Source organism: Peromyscus maniculatus, chromosome 10 (genome assembly GCF_049852395.1).
Source record: "Peromyscus maniculatus bairdii isolate BWxNUB_F1_BW_parent chromosome 10, HU_Pman_BW_mat_3.1, whole genome shotgun sequence".
NCBI classification, from domain to species: Eukaryota; Metazoa; Chordata; class Mammalia; order Rodentia; family Cricetidae; genus Peromyscus; species Peromyscus maniculatus.
Genome location: NC_134861.1, coordinates 83,623,022 through 83,647,462, shown reverse-complemented (window position 1 = coordinate 83,647,462; position 24,441 = coordinate 83,623,022). Strand labels below are relative to the sequence as shown.

Genomic DNA, 24,441 nt, shown 5'->3' with positions numbered 1-24,441 from the left:
TCTGCACATTCCTTGAGTAGACAAGCCTGCTGCACATGTGCAGTATATCCTCAGGCATCTTTGTCAGCTTCCTGTGTGTTGTAGTTTAAGTATCATAGTTTTTTATATGAATGTAAATATAATTCCCAACGCACTGCCATAGATTGGCCAGTGGCCTGCTAGTATTGAGAGAGCAGGGAAAGAGAAAATGCCATGAGTAGGAATCTTGCCTATCCGGATGTATAGAACAATTTAATGCAGAATCATACTAGATTGTGCTCTATTCCAATAAAAACAGAAACCACACTAACGCTCTATTTTGCTACTTTCTCTTGAACCACTCAAAGAATAAAATATCTCATTCTCGCTCCATCTTATGCACGCCATTTTCCTACTTAGTTCATTCCTCTCCTGCGCTTTCAAGAAAGCAGGGGAGGAGTTGGAGATAAGTAGCTGGTGTTTGCTTTGGTTTTGCTTTGATGCTGGGGCTGGAACCCAGGTCTTCCTGCATGCTAGGCAGGTGGTCTACCATGAGCTACAACCCGAGCCCCCGAAAACGTCTGGTCAGCTTTATCCCACCTGCACTTTACCCCCATCTCCTTTTACCGCCGCGAGGACACAAAGGCATGACCGTTTATTTTTAACTAAGGTCTTTGTAAAGCTCAAAGGGATAAGGACTGCACAAAATCACTCCGTAACTGGTAGAAACCAGGCTTTGATTCGGTATCCCAGAGGTGATTAAAAACCGGACTCTCTGCCCTATCAAGACAATCTCTGCTGGCACAGCTCTACTAGCAAGGAAAGTAGGGGAGACTATTGACCTTCTCCCCATTAATGGAATCATTTCCTATCTGTCCACACTGAAGTATCACAAGCTTAGAGCCAAGAGGAGGAAGTAAGAGCTGAAATGAAGCCAGGCTAGCCCACTTCACAGGTAGATAAACTATGAGGTTTATCTACACACACACACACACACACACACACACATACACACACCATATAGCCCTTGGTACAACCGGAGAGTAGAGAATTTCCTAATAAACCTTTTATTTGATTTGTTCTAGTTTTAAACTTTTATTTTAATAAAACCTGTATGTTGTACTACTTTGACACGTTGTTTAAAAAATAAAAAAAAATACATACTTCTTTAATTTATTCTTTGTGTCTTTCACATCATGCCTCCTGATCCCACCCATAACCCTCCCAACCCCAAAATAAAACAAAATAAAATTTAAGAAAAAAAGAGGGGAAGGAAGAAGGGGAAAATCTCATCATTGAAGTGGCACTGTGGCACAGTGAGCGATGCAGTAAACCCCTTTTTCATATATCTTTACATGCAGGCATTTATCAAAAAGAATCATTGGTCTGGTTCAAGACCCCTGGTCTCTGCTGCACCATCGATGACGGGCCCTCACTGGGACTTTTCCTAGATATCCTGTTGCTGCCCTGTGTCATAGAGATCCTGTAGCCTGGATCCACAGGACTGACTCCCACTCTACCATGAACCATGTTCCAGCAGATCACAGATGGGGTGGATGTCGTGGGCCAACACAAAACCCTGTTTATGGGCCTGGGTAGTTGCAGGGTTGGTTGACTCACTAGTTCTCTCTTGTCTTTGCCACCAGAGTGGGCTCTCCAGCAAGGCCCTGGCTAGTTCACCCCTTGCAGCAATGAGCAAGGGGTGGGGGCCAGTTCTCCTGCTCTCACATCCTCAAGGTTGGTTCTCCCACATCTACACCTCCAGGGCCAGCTCTACTGTGTTGCCCAGGCAGGCAAGGTGCAGGGGACACTTTCCAGAGTGCGACAGCTGATGAGGGGCAGGAACAGCTCTCCTATGCTAACTGCCTCAGGGCTGGCTCTCCTACCTGCCACAGGGACTGATGGGCAGCGAGTGGGGGAGGATCTGTCCCCCCACTCAACCACCTCAAGACATATGAGTAATGGGGACAGCTCTCCTATACTCACAACTTCAGGGCTGGCTCACCCACACCTCTGCCAACCGGGCTTGGCTCTACTGTGCTGCCTAGCCAAGGTGCAGGGCCTGTTCTCCCAAGTGTTGCAGCTGGTAGGAGGCAGGGACAGCTCTCCCACCTGTCTCAGGCATTGATGAGGGGAGAGCATACATGATTTTTTGTAAGTATCACTGAAATTCAAACTGTGAACATGAGTCTGGGTCTTTCAGAAGAGCCTACTATTGGATTCTATTAGTGAGCTGTTCCTCAAAGAGTGTCAGAGTCACATGGGATAAGAACAGTGCTTCCATCTCTCATTGAAAAAGCCTCTCATGCCACATCATTACAGACATTTTCACAGTCTTTGCATGAAAAGGGACAGTCTGCAAGAATTCCTCACATTGAAAGGGAGCTTAACAACTATTGTAAATAGTAACAGCCACTGTCATTTTTCTAAACAAGTTCTTTTCTCTAAAAAGCAGTGACTGGGAATGCTTTCTTGGAGCTCATGGTTCAACAGCACAGTAAATTGTCCAAGCACCTGTTCTTTCTATAAGCGAAGCCTCCACAGAGGCTATGTATTGAAATATTTAGTTTCTCAGATTCACTGATATTGAAAATAACTTTAAAAAAAACACCTCCACTCTGAGTTTCATTTGAGAAATCAGTCACACGAATAAAAGCAAAATGAAAGTGTCCTTTCCTCTGGCTATGAAATTTTCCTGAAACAAGCCATCCCAATAAGCAGCTGGGTTTGAATTTGACTTGTTCTTGCTTCTTTTCAATTGTATACACTGGCAACTACGGTGATGTTACCCTGGGAATCTAACCATAAGAAATTGGACAGAGAAAGACTTAGAAGGTACAGAACTGGCAGGTAGAACAATAAATCCAAGTTGATGGTAAATCCTTTCAAAGCTTAATCTTTCTTCCCCCCAATTTCACATGATTCCATGACACACTCACAAAAGTCATAGTTTAGATCTAAGAGAAGAATGTTCTGTGGTCTATGATCTAAACGCGCTCTACCTGAGCAGCATAGCAATTCCACATCACCTATAATAAAAAAACTTGGTGTGCTGACAGCTGGCTTTCCAGTATATTCTTGAGACATGCTATCCTTTATTTTAAATGAAAATAAAGATTCTATGATGATTTCTTTATATTACATCAGTCAACTGATTAACTATGTTCTTTTAGTTTTTATAACAAGAAAACCATGTAAATAGATTTTAACAAATACAGCAACAAACTATTTTTGAAGTGTTAGCATTTAGATGATTTTCCTAAGTGAGAAAAATATGTAAATATGAGAATAGGCAAGAATGTATGTTTTGAGCAACTAGTTAACTTATGAAGACATACTGCCAATGAATATAAGAAGAAATTTCACCAGAATGAAAAGGTAAGACAACCACTTTTTTTTTTTTTTTTTTTTTTTTTTTTTTTTTTTTTTTTTTTTTTTTTTTGGTTTTTCGAGACAGGGTTTCTCTGTGTAGCTTTGCGCCTTTCCTGGAACTCACTTTGGAGACCAGGCTGGCCTCGAACTCACAGAGATCCGCCTGGCTCTGCCTCCCGAGTGCTGGGATTAAAGGCGTGCGCCACCACCGCCCGGCTTAAGACAACCACTTTTAAAAACCATTTTCTGTGAGAAAGTCTCATGTTCATTTTAGTAGACTTAAATATCCCAACATGAGATATCTTTCTCTGCAGTGAATCATTACCATCAGTAATTAACTCACTAGAACCCTGATTCTCCCCACAGCACAGAAGATGTATGCACTAAAAACAAGAAGCAACATGCGATAACTTCATAATGCAAACAGTAGGTCTTAGATAGTGTTAGAAATTCAAATCAGAAGCAATTCCATCAGCTGGAATATTTAATGGTTGGGCTCAAGGTAAATGCTACTGCTCCAACTCAAAGTAAATGGGGCCCAGACTCGAAAGATGGCTCAGCAGTTAGAGCACTGTTTGCTCTTCCAGGAGTCCTGGGTTTAATACCCTACACCCACATGGTGGCTTACAACCATCTGTTAATTCCAATCCCAGGGGATCAGATATACATGCAAGGCAAAACACTTATACACATAAAAATAAAAACTTTTAAAGTAAAAGTAGGCCTTAGAAGGGCAAAGAAAAACATACCTTTGAGTCCAGCATATGTAGATATGATAACAAAATTCATGGGGGACAATCAGATATATTTCATTACAGGGAGGGTAAGCCAGTACAGTACAAAAGGTAAGAGTACAAAATATTAAGAGCCAAATTAGCAATGTAAAATATGAAAGATAAGGAATGATCCATAAAGCAAAACTGACTTATAGCCTACTCAACTTTACTGCAAAACCAACCAAAACTGAGAGGCAATGGCTCACTAAAATAATGAAAGTGACCATGATGATGAAGATTTGTATCATACTTTAATATATATCACACACCCTCCCTTGCAAACAACTGCCCCATGGAGATTGCAGTGATAAGTGGATTGTAATTCTGTACTATGAACCAGAAAATTGAAATTCAAAAGATGTAAGGCTTAATTGGCTTATTGTCTTCAGTGCTATTCCTATGATAAGTCTAAAGTCAAAGGTGAACCACAAGTGCTTTTTCCACTATCAAAAATAAATAAGGATGTATACCTATCAGACTTGATGACCTAGACTCTGTCCTTAGTGAGGATGGATCCTGAACAGTCAGAAAGTCAAAGGACCATGAGGCATGTCAGCAAAGCAAGTGAAGATTAAAAAATCAGATGGGCTCTAACTGGATTATCTGTTTTGGGCCATGGACATGCCAGCTTGTCAATCTAATCTACTTTCATTAATTTGACAAGGGACACTAACAACGCAGATGTAACAACAGAATAATGTATTTCCTCAGAACTGGGGAATTTGAGACCACTATTTCAAAGACTAGTGAAGGCTACAGTCTTTTTAACTTGTTGGAGAAGGAAGTCATTCACTTGTATTGTTAAACGACAGACGGCTGCAGCCTCGCTATTTTTCCCAGTTTGTACCTGACTCTTTACCTAAGGACGAATGTCTCATTTGACTGGCATGCCTGTCTCCTATTATTTCTGTTCTCTAAATGGCCAGGAGCTTCCAAAGCACTCGCTTGTCTTTGATTGGCTGCTCTAGCCTGCTCAGGTACCTTTCTTTCCCTGAACTCTATGTACTATATTGTTAGGATCACACTACCTGAGAGCACACATCATACCATTTTAAAATCATCTAGGACTGTGGGGTTGGGGAGATTGCTCAGAGGGAAAGGTGCTTGTGGTATAAGTATGAGGACTTGAGACTGGATCTCCAGCACCCAGGTTAAAGACAGGCGTGCAATGTCTTTAACCCCAGTGCTCAAGGGATGGAGGTAGGCTGACACTACAGGATTGCTGGCCAACCAATCTAGCCAAAATGGAAAACTCCAAGTTCAGTCAGATACCCTGTCTGAAAAAACAAGGTGGAGAGCAATAAAGGGAGATACTCACTGTCAACCTTTGGCTTCTGCATGTGCACACATGAGTGAGTGCACCTGTGCGCGCGCACACACACACACACACACACACACACACACACACACACCAAAATAAATATATATGAGCTTTTTCCCATGGACCCCATCAATCCAATCAATCTAGGATACAGACACACAATATGACATCTTTTAATTGTCATGGCAGCAGAATGGTCCAACTAGTCACCATCAGACCCTTAAGAATTCCGGGGCTTTTTAAAATACTAATTCAGGTAATTAGCTCTTTCAGCATGATGTGTGCCTCAAAGTCCAGAAGTGATCAATTGGACACCTGTCTGTTTCACTATGGTTTTAGACCTAAAAGTAACCCTAATCCTTACAGGCAGAGTTCATTACAGATTAAAAGCATGGGCGTGCAGACATGAATGCAGCTCTGTTGCTTAAATAAATTTAACCTTAGGAAAATCAATCTGTGAACTCAAATTCACCAGTGTATGTAAATTAAGGTTGATATTAACCATTCTATAAGATCAAGGTAAGGAGATGTCCTATCTATGTTGACTGTAAATGATTCCACACACAGGAACAAGCTCAGTCAGCTATTCTATGAATGGGACACTTTTCTCTGAGCCATCTCATTAAACCAGTGAATGACCAACAGGGCAGCCAGCTTTGAAACTCAACGTTTATGATGGCTACCTATACAATCACTCAGTAACTTTTCATTCTTTTTATATGCACAGAACACCAAGTAGGCAGGAATGTCTACATGGTATGCTCCACTGGCTCTCAGATCAGCAGAGAACTGACTGCTGGCCTTTCAATACGGTAGCAGAAGAAAAAGAAGCATTGTTTTCATTTCCATTTGGTTCGACCAATAAAACCACAGCACTGATGGTAACACATGGAGAAATCAGCGAGGGACCATAAGATCTTGAGATGTGGCCATTGAATCTTCTGGCCTCTGGAACAATAGGCGATGGACATGGGAACAGTAAGAAGTTCTCAACTTCTGAAGAGGAGCAGAACAACTCCCTTGGGTGCTATGACCTCTTCCTACTGCTCTGTAGAGACTCCCTGTGAGGGGAGTGGCAGAATCTGCAATGGTGCCACCATGAAAGGGTGCTCTATCATCTATCACATGCTCACATGCAACACTCCTTTAAAGCACCTAATAAAGCTGCATGCCGAGCTAAGTCAGGACATCAGTTCATTTAAAATTCTCCCAAGGAATGGGGGGAAAAAAAGAAAGGAGAGGCATAGCATAACTGCAAATGTGTTGACAATGGCCTCAGAGGAGGCTGGTCCAGCTCGGCCTGCAGTTTCTCTTTTGTTCCAGACCACCAAGCAGGACTCCTCAGAAGAAGTCATTTCTAGATTGCCAAGGAAACTCCCAGAGGGCTTCTACAGCTGTCTCACTGCTAAGAACAGCAAGACCTCCAGCCTTCCGCTGCTTCAGAAAACACAAACAGCCAAGGCTCCAGTGTGGCCACTGTATTTTTCACCTGTGCCTTGGGGTACAGGCAATGAGCCAAAGTGGGCATCCAATCAAGCCAGGAACGTGAACTCAGTCTTACTGTCTACACTTTAACTTCTGAGGAAAGCCCCAAAGAGAACTAAGTAGCTGAGTCAAGAGCACCGAGAATCTCTGTTTAACCTGGTCGTTCAGCTTTTATGTAAAGGACAAACTCGGCCCTCACTGGCCAACAGTGCATTAGCAGTGGAGGAGGCTCGTGAATGTGTTTTAAGAATCTAGAATACAATTAGTAATCCCTTTGCGAATTGAATTGGATAGTCAATACATGGTAACCCAGTAACTACACTTAGAAGAACATCTTCGTAAATACCCATGAAGCGAAGGAAGCAGGACATTACAATAAGGCTATTTCTTATGGGCACACTTATAATTGTAAGGAAAAAGCCACTTGGTGTTAATTAATGGATTGCTTGAATAAATCAGATTCAGGTATACAACACAACTTTCAAAAAGAATACAGTAGGTTCCATATAATTCCTATTTGATTTGTGTCACTGTGGAAGTATTCATGCATCCAGAAAACCCAGGACTTTAAGTCCAGCTGCTAACAGGGGTTACTTTGAAGAGCTAGAATTGTTCACATTTGCCCTGCTTACAATTTTATAGCAATTTTGTATACCTTTAATTGAGGAACTCTGAGGCTTTAAAAAAATCATAGACAATAATGTTACTACAGCAAGTAAATAGTGATTGCATATATGTGGATATGTATGTATAGATATATAATAACTATTATAAAGCTTTATAACCATGGCCTTAGGTACATTGTTTAACCATGCCCGTAAGATATTGCTGTTGGCTCTATAACAATTTTCCACTTCCAAGTCTTGCTTATTGACGTCTTAGTTAGACACAGGTGACTTTTGACATGAGAATATACCTAAAAGATTACAGGTACTGAAATCCCACTACTCTTCGCAACATAGTCTAAACACATACATGGAATAGCTGAAAGGTAGGATGATGCAAACTGAAAAGAACAAAAGAAAATGGAAATATCTAGTATACCACTTGCCAGTTTATTATTTAAGATATGTCATAACGACAAGCCTTTCCCTTAAATGTATAATGCAGGGATGCGGTGCTCCTGGCACTCAGAGCTCAAACTCAGAAAAGACTGGGACACAGAGTGTCGAGGACATGGCTTACTCAGTCAAGTGCTTATCCCCACAACTATGAGGACCTGAATTTAGATCCCCAGCATCCAAGTACAAACTGTGTGTGGCAACGCATCAGCAACCCCGGCACTAGGGGAGCAGAGACAGGACCCCTACGGCTCAGCAACCACAGAGCCCAGCCAAGTCAGTGAACTCCAGGCTCAATGAGAGATCATGCCTCAAAGGTAAGATAGAAAGCAGCTATGAAAGATATCCAATGTCAACCACTGGCCTCCAGCATGCACGCACGCGCTCTCTCTCTCTCTCTCTCTCTCTCTCTCTCTCACTCACTCACGCGCGCGCACACGCACACACACACACACACACACACACACACACACACACACCACACACACAGACGGAAACAGAGACAGAGAAAGAGACACACAGAGAGAGACAGAGACAGAGAAATGAAAGGCTGTAGCACAGAACCACTCGGAGATGATTTTACTTTCCTGCACACTCCAACGTTCCTTTCCAAGCATAATAACTCTGCTGCTTGTCCACTCCTCAGTGAAGCCTCCAGTGTAGACAGCATTAGTAGCATCAGTCATGCGTCATTACTCAGCTGGCATGACTGATTTCAGTCACAGGGACATAGAGAGGACTGCCAGTGTGACTATAATCACTCCAAAGCTCCAATATTATATTCTCCCATAGTATGCCTATTGCCCACTTACAGTGTGTTAGAATATTTAAATGTTTTCATTAGTGTGGAACAATTCTTTAATTGTTCCTAGGAAATATTTTAAACTATGGAGTCTCTTTGTTTCTCACAGTTCTTAAGAAGAACTTCCTCTGTTGGTACTAATAAGGCCTTCACGTTTATGGCTAATACATAAGGAACTGGCATTGTTAGGTTATGTGTTCTCAATTTAAAACACGGAGGCGCTCATGCAATGCTTTATATAGTAACACCACCAGGTGATCCAGAACATTGGCAAGTTCCTCCATCCTATCACAGTATCCACAGTGATCACTTTAAAATGTAAATCAGAACATGCAACTCTCCAGGTAAAGAGCCAAAAATAGTGCTGCGCTGCACTTATAATAAAATAAAAAGGTCCCCCCAGCTGCGTTCCCGACCTCTTTTTACCACTGCACACCTGCTAGCTAGCTGTGCTTCAGCCACTCACTCTGGACTTCTTTTTTCCTGTTTTTAAATAAAACATAGTCATTCCTGCCTCGGGGCCTCTACACTTGCTTTTCCCTCAGCCTAGAAAAAAAGGTTTCCCCTGAGCTCCTCTGTTGACAGCCCCTACCCATTATGCCTCCCTATCTCCTGACATGCCCTTGTTCCATTATCCAAACAGGTTCTCCTTGTGGTGGGGAATTATCTTATTTGTTTGTTTACTTAGCATTAGTGCTTGCTCTCTATCTCTAGTCCCAAACTTGGACTCAACAGATAAATCAGCCTCACTCACCCACCCCTGGAATCTACCATCAAGAGCATGGGTAATGATTTCTAGTGAAGACACTCAGATCACAAGAGTACACGTGCGGCCTGACTTAGAAATTCAGACACATTCCCCCTTCACGGTCACTTCCACGTTTTTCTAAGTGAATCCGTGAAACCATTATTAACGTCAGTACTCAACCTCTAACAGCCACCAGTGGTTAAAGCTTTTGAAACATGGGAGAGAACAGAGAACAGGGAGAGGAGGCCACAGTAAGTCCAGTGACACATCAGCGTTGTTAATTGTCTCGGTGCAAGCTGATGCTCTTCAAAAGGAGCTGGAAGATAAGCGTCATGTGGCCATCCACAGTCCTTTCGGAGCTATTACCAGGTATGACTGCCTTCGTCTTTCAGAAACACACAGCTGATTAGATATCCAGCACCACCAATACGTGAGTGTCACATATTGCCCCTGTGTGACTATCTTGCCATGCTGGAAACTCTGTAGCTGGTTAGGAGTATTGATTCCCTCACTGGCATTGGCGCCTACTTCTTCAGGCTTACAACTCAGGCCGAAGACCTGGCGAGATATCAAGGCTCACTGACTCAACAGCTACTGGATTCTTGGCTTTCCATTGGGAGACAGCCACGGTTGAACTAGCTGGGCCACAGCCTGTAAACCACTCAAAGTCCACCTACATGCATACATACACACATACCTACACACACATTCATTCTATGAGTTCTGTTCCTCTAGAAAACTCTGACTAATACAAGGAACTTACCTTCCACCTCTGAGAGGCAACCGAGCACTACATCAATAGACTATATTATTTTGGGAGTCACTTGGACTACACTGACCAACCATTCAAACGGGGGTTTCTGGTGCCTCATACTGGGGATTTTGTTAATCTATTGTTCTTGTGGGAGCACTGTCAGCCCAAGTGGCATAACTTCCTTTAAGACACACACACACACACACACACACACACACACACACACACACACACACACACACACACACATGCAGAGAGACACACACTTGCATGTGTATTGTGCATCATTTGGGGGAAATATAAAATCATATCATTCCTTGAGACATTATCAAACAACCTTAGTGTATCATCCCTCCTTCTTCTGTACCGGCCTCTTTCCCTCCTCCCCAGTTGGAACCTCTCCCTGTTTTTCCATTTCTCATGTTGTATCATCTGTATTCACCTCTCAACACCCTCAAAGATGAAGGCAATCAAACCTGGTAATAGAAACCTAGCCAATTTCTAGGGCTAGTGAGGTCACACACCTTAGAAAAGAATACTGCCACTTTTCCAGACCAGGCCGGTTCCTTACTATATTCTAAATTGTAACCTTCTACCCAGAGGTAAGTAAAGGTACCACCCAAACCTCTCTTTAGAGCAAACAGAGACCATTATAGGAAAACACAACTGGAAACAATACAGAGTTCATAAAGCCTTGGAGGGCCCAGCCACAGTGGAAACATCTATATCACAGCTCCTGCATCTCTGGCTCAGGAAATAATGCAGAAGAGGGGGTGGAAAGCTTCTAAGAGTCAGGATACCAGGATGCCTGCTGTGAAACAGTCTTTCTTAGAAAGGGCTGCATAAACAAGGCCAGAAGTGATGGCAGTATCAATAGATATGCCAATGCAGAAGGGCAGGAATCTCACAGGATCCCACCCCTGGGTAAAGAACAACAGGTATTTAATGAAGCCTGAGAGAAGGATAATTAGCCTCTCCCAGAGATGAGCCCCTTATTGGTTATGCAATACAAAGTGGTCAGCCCTGAAACCATATACATACAAACAATAAAAATGGACTCAACAGATTGTATTTTGATAACTTGGAGGGGGTGCACATATGCATGAGGACATGCATGCATGCAACCATAATAGTCAAAGAAAAAGAGGCTATCAATTTGAGAGCTGGGAGTGCGCTGTGGGATGATGTTCTGTATGCTGTGAATATGTGCTGCTCTGATTGGTTGATAAATAAAATGCTGATTGGCCAGTAGCCAGGCAAGAAGTATAGGCAGGATAAGCAGACAAGGAGAATTCTGGGAAGAGGAAGGGGAGTCAGGAGTCACCACCCAGATACAGAGGAAGCAAGATGACAAGGCAGAACTGAGAAAAAGTACCAAGCCATGTTGCTAAACATAAATAAGAATTATGGATTAAAGTAAGTGTAAGAGCTACTCAGTAATAAGCCTGAGCAAATGGCCAAGCAGTTATAATTAATATAAGACTCTGTGTTTTTACTTGGGGGACATGAGTGGGAGAGATTTGTCCAGACCACCGGCTAGCTGGGACACAGGAAAAATTCCATCTACAGGAGTGGGTCCTGGCAGGGGCTGGATGGAGGAAAGAGAAGGGAGAAAGTGGTACAATCCTATTTTAACCAAAAATGCATTGAAAAATTGAAAAAAATAACAAAACACACAGCTGAAGGAAAGCTGTGGCCATGGGTCCATGCGGAAGCAATGGCTGCTACCAAACCTGCTTGTGACTGTGGTCATCTAAGGACTGACAACATGCCTTTGTTCTCCAGTTTTCACAAATGTGATTCTGTCTGGAGCTCTCCTGACATAGCAGTGCCCCAAAGGTCCCTGAGAACATTTGAAAGACAAGATTATAACCTGAGAAAGACTTCACTGTGACTTCCTCCATGGAGTGAAGATGGACCGTGCATATTCAGCAGACCCACAGAGGACAGAAGACACTGCCTTTGTGCATGTCTACATCAGTGGATATGAAAGAACCTGTGTGAAGTCCCTACAATGGAAATTCTCTTTTGAAGCCATGAAAGCATCACCCCAACCAAGCTAGGTTGAGTCAATCCTGCATGCGTGTGTGAGAAGAATGAGAAGAGCAGTCAATCACAGACTGTGTCCTTCTAGATTCCATCTTCTAGTTGTCAAGACAGCAAATTCAGACATGACTTAATGGTTTATCCTCTTACTCTCCGACAAAGTATTTAAATTTACAGCGACTTCCATAAATGACCAAGACTTCAAAAATAAAAATCAAGGCTTCCAAGTATACTTAAAGATGATACACAGCAGATAATGCTTAAAATAACCATGAGACACTTTAAAAATTAATCCTAGATCCAATTCCTCCAGGAGACCTATGTGATGCCTTGCCTGATAATTCTGTTAAACAATGAGGTAACCAGATCAAGAGGTTACAAGGTTGCAGGACCTTTACATGTACTCTTGAGACTCTGCAACATGCTTCTATACCTACAACATGCACTGTGGATCTATGAGCTGCAGTTTGCCCTAACATTGAATCTGCAAGTGTGAGATAACACTGCACCATTGATAGCATGTAATAGTCAAGCCCTCTAAGGTTATAAGTACAGTATATCTCTAAGAGTTAAAGCTAACAAGCTAATGCTGAGGATAGCCATCTTAGGGCTGGAGATAGAGATCGGTGGTTGCAGACTTGTATCTGATGCATGAAACCCCAGGTGTGATGCCTGGCGCTAGGAAAGAAAAAAGGCACCACCATCCCCTTTCTTGTCCTCACTCTTGAACCCTGATGCTCAAGCCTTACATCCACATCACCTCTCTTGTACAGCTCCATTTTTTTTCAAAGAACAGAGAAGCTACAAAGGAAGACAGGAAGGCAAAGCAAAGACGATTGGGAAAAAACAACTGGCTAATGCAAAAGGACATTCCAGAGCAACAACAACAACAAACGGATTTGTGTAGATGCACAAGTCGATGAGCTCCAGATGTACTGTTACTGTATGCCTCACAGGTGTTTTTCTGCTTAATAAACATAACATCCAAACAGGGAGGCTGCTGGGGCCCTGAATCGCCCCATTTGGGCTATGCTTTTCTGCTGCTCTTGACTATTTTGAGCTATTTTTCAGTCAGGCAGCCACTACTGAAATCCTGGGTGCATAGGCTTGGCAGAGCAAGGAAGAAAAAGTGCAGTCCACAGATTTCTGTCTTCTGCTTCCTCAAGACAGAATCCCATTAAAAATATGCCCTCAAATTATGTTGCCCTGGATCTGCTGGAAAGAGCCATTCTGTTCCTCTTCATAACTCCAAACATAAAGCCTATCTCGTGTGTAGCAGGAAGTCATAAGGCCCAGTCACAACTGAAGCATCAGTCAATCAGAAACTTCAGCTGCCGTTGGATGGAATTTTGGGAGAACAGCTTGGAAAAGCACACAGGACAAGTTTGACTTCATTGCCAAACTCATTTCCAGGACACAGGCTAATCAATTACAAAAGCTTTTTCAAAACAAATTTGAGTCTGGCAACCTGTTTTCCACACTCAGACAGAGGAAAGAAAGAAAGAAGAGAGAGAGAGAAGAAGGGAGGGAGGGAGGGAGGGAGGGAGGGAGGGAGGGAAGAAGGAAGGAAGGAAGGAAGGAAGGAAGGAAGGAAGGAAGGAAGGAAGGAAGGAAGGAAGGAAGGAAGGAAGGAAGGAAGGAAGGAAGGAAAAAGAAAGAGAACAAAAAAGAAAAACACAGATTTATGGTATTAAAACAGGTTACAAAAATAAAACCTGGGGTTAATAGAGCTTCATCTGCAAGCCCAGTTTGTATATTCGTTTGTTTGTTTGTTTGTTTGTTTGCCTTATAAGGCTCCACATGCTTTTGTATGGAAAGCATTAGCTCGCTTTTACTTGATTACCCCTCCTCCAGGACTGATGGGAACAAGACTGTAGACAGTTTAAGCTCCTCTCCAGCCTTTGGAAGGAAGCAAAGAACAGAGATCCTTTTGGGAAAAAGACCTCCCTGGACTAACAGGCTACAGTGACAGCTATATTTGGGTGGAGGTGGATCAAGTCTTAAGCACCCATTAACTTTCATTTGCTAGCTTTAAAAACAGATCCAGTAAAATCCCCGAGCTGAGTCTTTTCTCTTGGTCTTTGACATCAACGTCAGCAACTATGGAATGCTGACAGAAGGCAAAAAAAAAAAAAAAAAAAAAAGATGATTTCAAGAACCTAAGCCACACACATCTTATAGCAAAATCAACAACCAAGACCCATGATGCTCCAATGTATTCTGATACTTGTAGATAAATTTGATGTAATTCAAATTGTAAGCCATGAAACTTCCTCTACATATGCTCAGATTTAAAGAGAACCAACAAAGTAAGAAAGTTCTCTCAGACAGCATTTATCAGCTGCCTATTCACAAATTTCTAGCTAAAGATGACTGCCCCTAATAAAAGAAGACTTATTCAAAACTGTATCAACTAGATATGTCAACCCTAATTGGTGTTTCCTTATCCAAGTTCAAATCCCCTATCAAAGGGTGTGAATAATTAGCACTGTCTGATAAACGCCGAATGGAACCACAGTGGGCCGAGCAGCTTTGAAGGAAATTCTAAGGGTCTAAGTTCTCCTCTGCCACAGGTGTGTACTTACTGACACATTCGAGAGTCAACATCCTGAACCTTGACTATGTCCAGAGGCATCAGAAGAAGGCAGAAGAACTAACCATCAGAAGAGCAGCCCAAGGAGTCAAGAGAAAATATCAAGGTGATGCTGAGGACAGTCATCTGTCCTGATAAAAGGCATCTTCTACAAACACCAACAGATAAAGGTAAGAAGTCACAGATCTTAGGGAAATGTCAAACTTAACTTGTTAGAAACCTATTGTGCTTCTAATCCCCAGAGGGAAAGGAGAGCAAAGATACAAAAAGCATATTGAACTGAGAGAAAATGGGAACAGGGGCGTAGCTCCAAAGGTTTGCCTAGTGATCTGATCTGGGCAACTGAAGGCCTTTTAAGGAAGCGTCGATGAGAAGGTTGAAAGAATCCAAGAGCCACTTCATAAGTAAGAGAGTAATTTCACCTTTCCTGTACTTTTTAGAATTCATCATGGCCTATAAAGCTCTTGTCATCATTACAGGGGCTGCCAGTTAAAGAAATAACACTGTCATAAATTTGCTTTTATGGAAAAAAATAGCAAAGTATTAAAAAAAAAAGTCAAAGCTACCCTATTTAAAGAGACCGATAAAGAAGGCCATGGGACTGCTACCCAGTAAGTGCCCTAAACATGAAGCCAACTGGAATTGTGTTCTACTATTACATCAAAGGACACAAAAGAAAGTGATAAGAGAAAGAATCAGATGCATGGTCTTCTGAATTATACATGAAGTACTGTTTCCATTCAACAGGGGAAGCTGGGAACATCTCACACCTAGCCAGTTTTAAAACAAGTACCAAAACCATATTTTCTCAATTCATGTCCCTTATTACTTACCTGTCTGTCCTTCATTACAGACAGACGCTTAATGATATACGATTGCCAGCACCCTTTATAGTACACCAAAACACTTTTTCATAAAATAACCCACTTAATCCTTACAACAAACCCAAGGTAAAGGTTATTAATATGCCTGGGCTCAACCAGCTATAGTTCCAAAGCCAAGAGCCCAGGTGAATGCACCGCAAAGGTCAAAACCAAGACTTGCTGGCTTCTCCTCTGGTCCCACACATTTGCTTTTTTCTTAGAAAAAGAGCCAACTCCTATTTGTACATAATGTCTATTTGAGTGGTGACAACCACTATCTCTTATCAACCTGGCGTCTCTCAGATACATGGTCAGTCTTCAATGTCTAAGAGGAAAAGTCTTTGCTTACCTGGTCCTTCTCTGGTTTATCAGAAATGTCATTTAGACTGGAGGATGTCAGGTTCCTATGGGTCATGGCTGGGCTACCTGGAAAAACACAAGTGAACTCCGATTAGAAACTTCTTTCCCAGGGCACAGACTCTGGCTAAGCATTCTGTAAACACGGAGAGATGGTGATGAGAACAGTGACGAGGCTTTTTAATCCCATTAGATCCTGTAGAGTTTTCCCGAGTTCGGGCTGGAATATAAATACAGCTAAGTGGAAAGTATGTACGATCCCAAACACTTTGTCTTACTTCCTGGATAGAGTTCCAGTTAAGTTAAACCACAGAGATGTCTACACCAGTAGGCGTAAAAACCTCTTTCCCCAGCTGTGACCGCATCTCTCTCTCTCTCTCACCGCCTGTTACACAGGTCTCATCTACTGCCCCCTTTTCCTTTGCTTTTACCCACACACACAGCTCCTACCTATCAGCATCAGAACTGCTCCAGAGTGCATGCCTGGGTTCCCTTACCCTTGGCCTGGGCCATCCCTCCAGACACGTGAGTCTCTCTGGTCACCCAGAAAAGCTACCTACCCTCCTTTGCCCAGCAGACATTGGTCACAAATTGTCTCCCTTGTGGGTATCTGGCCCAGAATTCCCAGTCTTTGCCTCAAAACAGTATTGTTGCAGGCTCCCTGACCACTCAGTATTCCTACTACCAGGGTAAACACTTTCCTTTTTCCTCTGTAACATGCCAAACCTCTTCAAGGAGAAGGATGAATTGTACAGGGCACAGGACACTGCACTCATCTTCCTGTTACAGCCAGAGGTCAAACTCACTATTAACCTCCCCAGTTATTCCCAACACAGTTACACACAACAGAAGGGACATCCAGAAGAGCCATAGGCTGGCGGACTGCAGAGAGCCCATGTTAATCAACAGGATCCTGGGCTTCCATTTTGCATTGGGACCTGAAATTCCTAGGCTTATTAAGCAAAAAACAGTAACTCTTCAAAGCCAAGGCGTTTGACCCAAGCCCTGCAGGGTGCTGAGCAATGCACTCTCGATTAATCCTCAATGATCTGACTCAGGCAAGTCTTCCCAGCAAGGGGGCAAAGGTTGAAAAGCAGCACCAGGTTCAAGCACAGCTTCTCCTTGACTTGGAACCATTGTTCACAGACTCCAACTCCCTCCAATGGAAACTCCAACACACAATCTTACAAAAGACGAAAATCTGCCCCTAGTAAGTTAATGTCGGCGTCACAGCAGCTCTTTAAATAATATAATCCCCTTGAACCACTCTATCAGAAAAGACCCAGTGTTCTGCGCCAGGAAGACGGGGTATTTTCCACTCCGCTGCATTTCATTGAGTAAGCATGGCCTAGATCTCTTAAATCCTTTACCTGGCAGGGTGTTTTATTCTAGGAAAATTTGAGCACAGGGCATTATTTAAAAGAAAGTAACATCTGACAAAGTGTTTCATAAGCAAAATTAAAGGAGCCCTGTTGAAGGCAGCATTTTGTGCTTTGAACTGCATTCTAAAGTTCCAGTGTTCGCTTGATTCAAAAGGTGTCAGGCACAGACCTGACCACCCCAGATAATGCTGAGACCGAAACCAGTGGGAAACGATGAGTACGTTTAACTTTGTTCTTTCGTTAAAAAAACAAAACCGGTCATTGACACTACCTGGAGGAAAGTTCTTCCTGAAGGAGAAGTATGAAGGATTAATCAATGAAGGCTGAGCAGTCCTGATCACACGGACAAGTTAAACACAGCCTTCGGTGAGAAACAGACCGGGCCGACTTCTAATTATTACATTCATTTTATTTAAGTGGCAGTAATGATATAATCTGAAAGTTAAATAAATTAACGTTTTGGCCTAACAGATTAAATATATGGATTTGCTTTGGAAATCTATGATAAACACTGTAAGGCATATTTGAACCAACCACTGTCCTTGCCACAAAGTCTGGACAGCTAAAAGCCAAAACACTGAGGGTTTTGTTATAATGATAATCTTGATTGTCGTGACAGTCTTGCCAAAGAAACAAATCCTGTCTCATTTCTCTCCTTCCGAAAGACACCCATCTTGTGGCTAATCTCTAGTCACTCTTTGTGGGGGGCAGGGGGAGATGCAGGCTGAAGAAGGATACAGGAACCAGATGAGAAGAAGAAGTCTGCGTTAACAGACAATCAAATCCACTGACCCTCCTAAATTTGAACTGATTTCCTGTAATAAAAATAATTAATATGAATGTTCAGTTTTGTAACATATATTGTAACAGCTCCGAGGCCGGCAAATGCAGGACAATAGGTAAGATGATTGGAATTGGTTAGTCTTTTCCTATCTCTGCCCCTATCAGATGCAGCATCCTCATGCCCAACACCTGGAGTCCGAGACAACCAAATGCTTCCCAGTGCTCTGACTCCTTGGTAACCAAAGTGAGGACGCAGGGCCAGCAGCACCCACATCACAGGGGCACTGCTCATTAGAAGCAAGTTCTGTGGCTCACCCCAGACTAGCTCCAACAAAACTCTGGGCATGGAGCATAGAAAAGGAGTTTTATCCAACCTTCCAAGTAGCACTGCAGTGTGGTAAATACAGAGAACCACTACTCAAAATGAAAAATCATCTTGGCAGGCAATGCGCGGCTGGGACTCTGCATTGACAACACCACACGGAGCCAGGAAAGTCAGAGGCATCATTCTGGCAACTTGGCCTGTTGCAAGGCCACTACTGTCACCTGCCCTTTCTGCAGCAAATCATTAAATTAGCAACCTCACTGCATAAACACACTCGAAAGAATATTTGGTTTTTCCCTGATTCATCACCTACACAACCAAATCAATAAGCAACTTTGTTTTGGAAACTCACTTTGGCCACAGAAACATATCACCAAAACCAAAGAAGACAGGGCAAGAGCCAAAAGAGATTACACACTAGACTGTATGTGGGAATCAGAAATCTGTGTGTGGACTTTAACAAACACGAGAAGCTGTTACACAACGGGCCACTAACAACGAGGTATTGTATACATTTTGCAACAGATATGCAACAGGACATGTTGTCAGAATAAATCAGTGCTCTGTATTTAGAGTCGGGGCATGTAATATAAACTCATTACGCCGCAGCACTGAGTGAGAGGGATAGAGAAAACTGTCACCCGGCACCAATGGGAGAAACATCAGAGTGTCCTAGAGGATGTTACCTTTGGGGACAGGTGGTAACTTACTCAAGACTGCATTCAAGTCCTCTTTCCAACTAAAATCTGGGACATTCAAATGTCTTGGGACTATTCTTGGCCCAAAGGAACTTTGCTTCTAAAGTGTGATTGTTTGTTTGTTTGTTTGTTTTAAAAAAAGGGAAGAACCAGTCGAGTGCACAGTCATAATTAATTTCCCTATCACTGTTTTGGGGCTATAGGAAAAGAAAGCATTGGAGAATCATATTTCCAAGCAGTTTCACAGAGTCGAGAGCTGTTTCATTTTCAAAGTACCCATTTGGCAGGTACACACTGTTTCTATAAAAATTAATTACACTCTGTACTGCTTGAAAAATCATTGTTTTTCTTTACTATATGTTTAGCAATTTAAAAAGTCCTTTGCAATTGTATCTATTAGGTACTTTAAAAAGAGGTGAAGAAATGTACAGCATAGGAAAATGATATTTAAATGTGTGCATAAAATGCAAATATTTATATAATACAATGAAAGTTTAACCCCCACCTTACCTCATACCTCCATAAGAAGCTAATAAAATACAGAGAGGCAAGCTAAAACAAGGGTTTCCTGACCTATGAACCACACTGGATTCTTTATTCTCATGAGTAACTAAATAACAATTTTCAGCTACTGAATAGAAGGAATATAATGGCACATTTATAATGAGGTTGACTGAGAAAGTCTAAAAAAAAATGGCCTTGTTTTCTATGACAACAGATTATCCAGAGATATTCTCAACCACAGAAAAATCAAATCAACAACAGCAACAGAAACAGAACAAGATCTCTAAGCCCCTCCATTCCTAGTCACCACCCTTTCCATAAAATGCAAAAATCAGCAGAGTGTAAGTATCAGGCTAAGGAAAGTGAGAAAACATTGCCAGCCATTTGGAGCCCCTTAAAGGAATTTCACAACTAAGAAACATCAATTTGGGTATCTTTGATCACTTCACTTTTTAATTTTTTTGTTTAGGTGATTGTATTGTTTGTGATATAACATAAATTTTAAGCCCAATGTCAAGGCCCTCATTCTGTCTTGTTCGCAGCCCCTCCATTTGGAAACGGCTATGAATGCAACTGTGCTAAACCCATTTCATATGGAGGGAGGTGCTCACTGGATGCAACTGCAGGAGCCTTTAGCCTTGGAAAGCCTAAAGGTAAAGAAGGAAAAAGTGTGTAACTGGCCCAGAAGTCACAGGGCAGAAAGACACAGCCAAGCTGGCCAAAGTATCTGTGTGCTACCAGTACAACAGAAGCCAGAAGCCAGAAGATTGAAAGAGAAGCCTGCAAAGGAAAATCCAGGAAGCGAGGCAGAAGGCAGGTATAGGGAGTTCAAGAGAGCCTGGGGCAGAGACAGCCAGGAAGACTGAAATAACTCAAAGCACGTGAGCACTACGGAAGGAGGAGTGAGTCCGGTAGAAAGAAGAAAACATCAAAAGATTCATAGAACTATCAAAGTAGGAGTGAAGTTCCGCCAGAAGCTGAAGTCATTCTCAATGCATGGGGCAAGGAAAAGAAATGCCCTCATATGGCGAGCTGGATGCATGCAGAGCTCAGCTGACAGAGAACACCTGCATCCTGAAGCCTTCCCAGATTCTATCCTCTTTAGTCGACCACTGGCTGCTCTTTCAGATCTCTGCTACCCAACTCTTCTGGTTGATCTGTTTAACCTCAACTCCTACACTCTGGTTTTTGTTGTTGTTGTTGTTTTTCTGTTTTACTGTTCTGACTACTTGTGAATTTTTTCTAGATTCATTCTTAGATCCCAGACATTTCAAATAAACAACCTGCCAGAGCAAAATTTTTCTAATTCATGATGACTTAGTTCTAATAATGATAATGAATATTTCAATTTCACTGTGACCTAAAACAGCTAAATTTTTAAGTAGTTTGATTCATTCTCATTCATTCTCTCTCTCTCTCTCTCTCTCTCTCTCTCTCTCTCTCTCTCTCTCTCTCATACTCATACTCATACTCATACTCATACATACACACACACTACAAATACTATAAGGAGTCTGCAGTCATGTGATCACAGCATTTGTTATTACAATGCTCTCTGTGTGTCTCACATGCCTATGTCCACACACACCCATGCATACACACATAGGTGCAGTCCACATGCATACATAAAGTAAAACAGTGGACAGAAAAATCTATCCAAAATACTGGTGAAAGTATGTACAATAACTGCAACCTTCATAGCTCACAAAATAAACAAGCCTGTGCTAGTGAGGGAAAGGGCAGGTGGAAAAGGCAGACGAGGAGAGCCATGATGGGCAGTGTGGTGATAAAGTTTATCTGAGGATCAAAGGAAAAAACCAGCCACTATATTAAACATAGAAGTCGTGCAATGGTAGCACATGCCTTTAATCCTATCATTCAACAGGCAGGGATCTGTCTGGATCTCTGAGAGTTCAAGGCCACACTGGGAACAGTGCCAGGCATGGAGGCATGTGCCTTAAATTCCAACACTAGTTAACCATAAAGCTTTAGAGGTCTGTACAGACAGACAGGGCTGGGCAGAAAGAGGAAGTGATGTAGCTTGACAGAGACAGCAAATGAGATAGCAGAACAGAAAGGCACACAGGCATGGGTATACAGGAAGGAGGTCTCTTTGGAAGCTGAAGGTTGGTAAGGTGAGGTTGGCTTGTAGATTTTCCTATTCATCTGATCTCTCAGGTTTTAACCCCAATATCTGGCCCCAGGTATTTTTTTTTATTTAATAAGACTGTTTAGCAATTCATCTACAGGGCAGATCACTGCCTTACTTGAAACAAGCTCTGACCCAAAATGTTTTTCATTAAATTCTCCTAAGCCAAGGTAAAGAGGAACTACACCAGGCTCCTGTGACCATACCTTTCTGAAGAGAGGACTTGTCCACTCCTGTTTCCTTTCTAAGTGAGGCCTTTTCTCTTGCATGTAGATAGACACTAGAGCCAGGCTAACATAAAATGTCACCAGTCACATTATCAGAGGGATTCTATGATCTGGAGAAGTATCTGAGATTAAAATGTTTAAAGCTACCAACTAAAGATGACAAACTCAACAAATATCTAAAATGGATGGGTTTCTTTTCAACCTTCATTAATACACACACACACACACACACACACACACACACACACACACACATTTAAAATACTAGGGAAGAGGAAAGCTTAGAGCTAGATCGATGAAAATAACTGGGGAAAGATCAACACAGACAAAAGATTTCAAAAAATTCTCTAAGAAGCAGAGCAGCCAGTGTGGTGACGCTGACACCATTCCTGCCGTGCCAAAATGGCAGTGTCAAGGATGTGAAAGGGCCACAGAGTCCCAGAGACACCCTGCATAGCTCTGAGGATTCTAAACATTCCAGGTAAAGTCTCACAGGAGCGAGAAGCAAGTTGAAAAGGACAGGTTAATAAAAGTGTCACGTCTCCACTGAACTCCACCCCAAAGGGCAGAAAATTCAGCAGCCAGTGCATTTGCTAACGGATTCAAGTGTCTGTGCCTCAGAGTCAAGCCTTCTGAATTCCAGAACATTCTTGGGGAAAACTGTGGTGATACTGTGTTCCCCAAAATATTGTGCTCCCTAATAAACTTATCTGGGGTCCGAGAACAGAACAGCCACTAGATATAGAGGCCAGAAAATGGTGGCACACACGCCTTTAATCCTATCACTTGGGAGGCAGAGATCCATTCGGATCTCTGTGAGTTCAAAGCCACACTGGAAATAGTCAAGTGTGGTAACAAGAGCCTTTAATCCCAGGAAGTGATGGCAGAAAGCAGAAAGGTATATAAGGCGTGAAAACCAGGAACTAGAGCTGGTTAAGCTTTTAGGCTTTTGAGCAACAGTTCAGCTGAAATTCATTCTGGATGAGGACTCAGAGGCTTCCAGTCTGAGGAAACAGGATCAGCTGAGGAATTGGCAAGATGAGGTGGCTGTGGCTTGTTCTGCTTCTCCGATCTTCCAGCATTCACCCCAATACCAGGCTTCAGGTTTGATTTTATTAATAAGACCTGTTAATATTTGCGCCACAGAAAACACTTCCTGCCCACTCTGAGGGAAATCTTCCTTCTTTAGACGAATGGACAGTGGACGCCTGATGCTGCCTCCTTGGATGCCTGATGCTGCCTCCTTGCATGCTCACGCCTGAATTCCTACACTCAGAGCCACCCTTAGCCACACAATAAGTTCAAGGCCACATGAACTGGAATGAGACTCTGTGTTTTGTTTGTTTGTTTGTTTTTTGTTTGCTTGTTTGAAAACAAGAAGCATTTGAGGTCTACCAGGAATTTAAGAGAAAACTCAAAAGTTAAATACCTGGCATAAAGAAAATAAATAAAAATTAAGAAAAAGAAATATAATACAGAAAACAAAATAAAAATTCTACTAGTTTAGAGAAAGCCCTGAAATGGTTTTATATCTATAACACAGGCAGGGTGCTTTGAAAAAGAGATCAAGAAAAGGGTTTCAGAACGAACCAACAATTGCTTTAAATATCAGTATACACATTCATATGAGCATGAAAAGAACCTTTCAACATGAGTTAGAAAAGAATAAGAAAGCCCATAAAATGGGAAATGGGGAACAAAACCAGAAAATAGAGAGAGAAATATCAGAGGCACAGCGGATGGGGTAAAGAATGTCAAAATCTGATTACAAAAAGTGTTATTAAACCAGAACAAGGACAAAGAAGGAAAGCCTATTCTCAAGAATACCTCTATGCCTATGAGAGTGCATCATTAATAATAAGTCTCCACCTCTTCATTTGAGAGTTGGTTGGCAGCCCAAGGAAAATTGCAACTACAAATGGCATCCAATGTGGGGCCGGAATTTCCACATAGGGCCTAAGGAAGCAGAAAATGTTTTACAAAAAGATACGGCTCCTTTAAGAGGTGCTGCTGTGCAGGAGAGTACTTGAGTACCCTCCAGATTAAGTACAAACAGCAAAAACACATCAAGCTAAGTAAAATGCCTGCCACAATGTGGGCACCAGCTTCCTAGAGCTGAGAGGTTAAATGCAGCTCCCAGTTCAACACAGCTCTCAAGGACCTGAGGAAGAAGCAAAGCCAAACACCAGAGCTGCATGGCAAATGGCCTAGCTGCAGCTTAGGAGTTTAAGGTTTGG

General features: G+C 42.3%; 1 protein-coding gene across 5 annotated transcripts in view; it reads right to left on the bottom strand.

Moving 5' to 3' along the window:
• Positions 1-24,441, bottom strand: part of Slc4a4 (solute carrier family 4 member 4) — a 336,420-nt gene that overhangs the window by 133,237 nt on the left and 178,742 nt on the right. For all 5 annotated transcript variants that reach the window (XM_076546591.1, XM_076546588.1, XM_042257613.2 and 2 more), the window contains one exon: positions 16,129-16,205. In XM_076546591.1, coding sequence (XP_076402706.1) covers positions 16,129-16,205 — 77 coding nt within the window. The remainder of the gene's footprint in view (positions 1-16,128; positions 16,206-24,441) is intronic.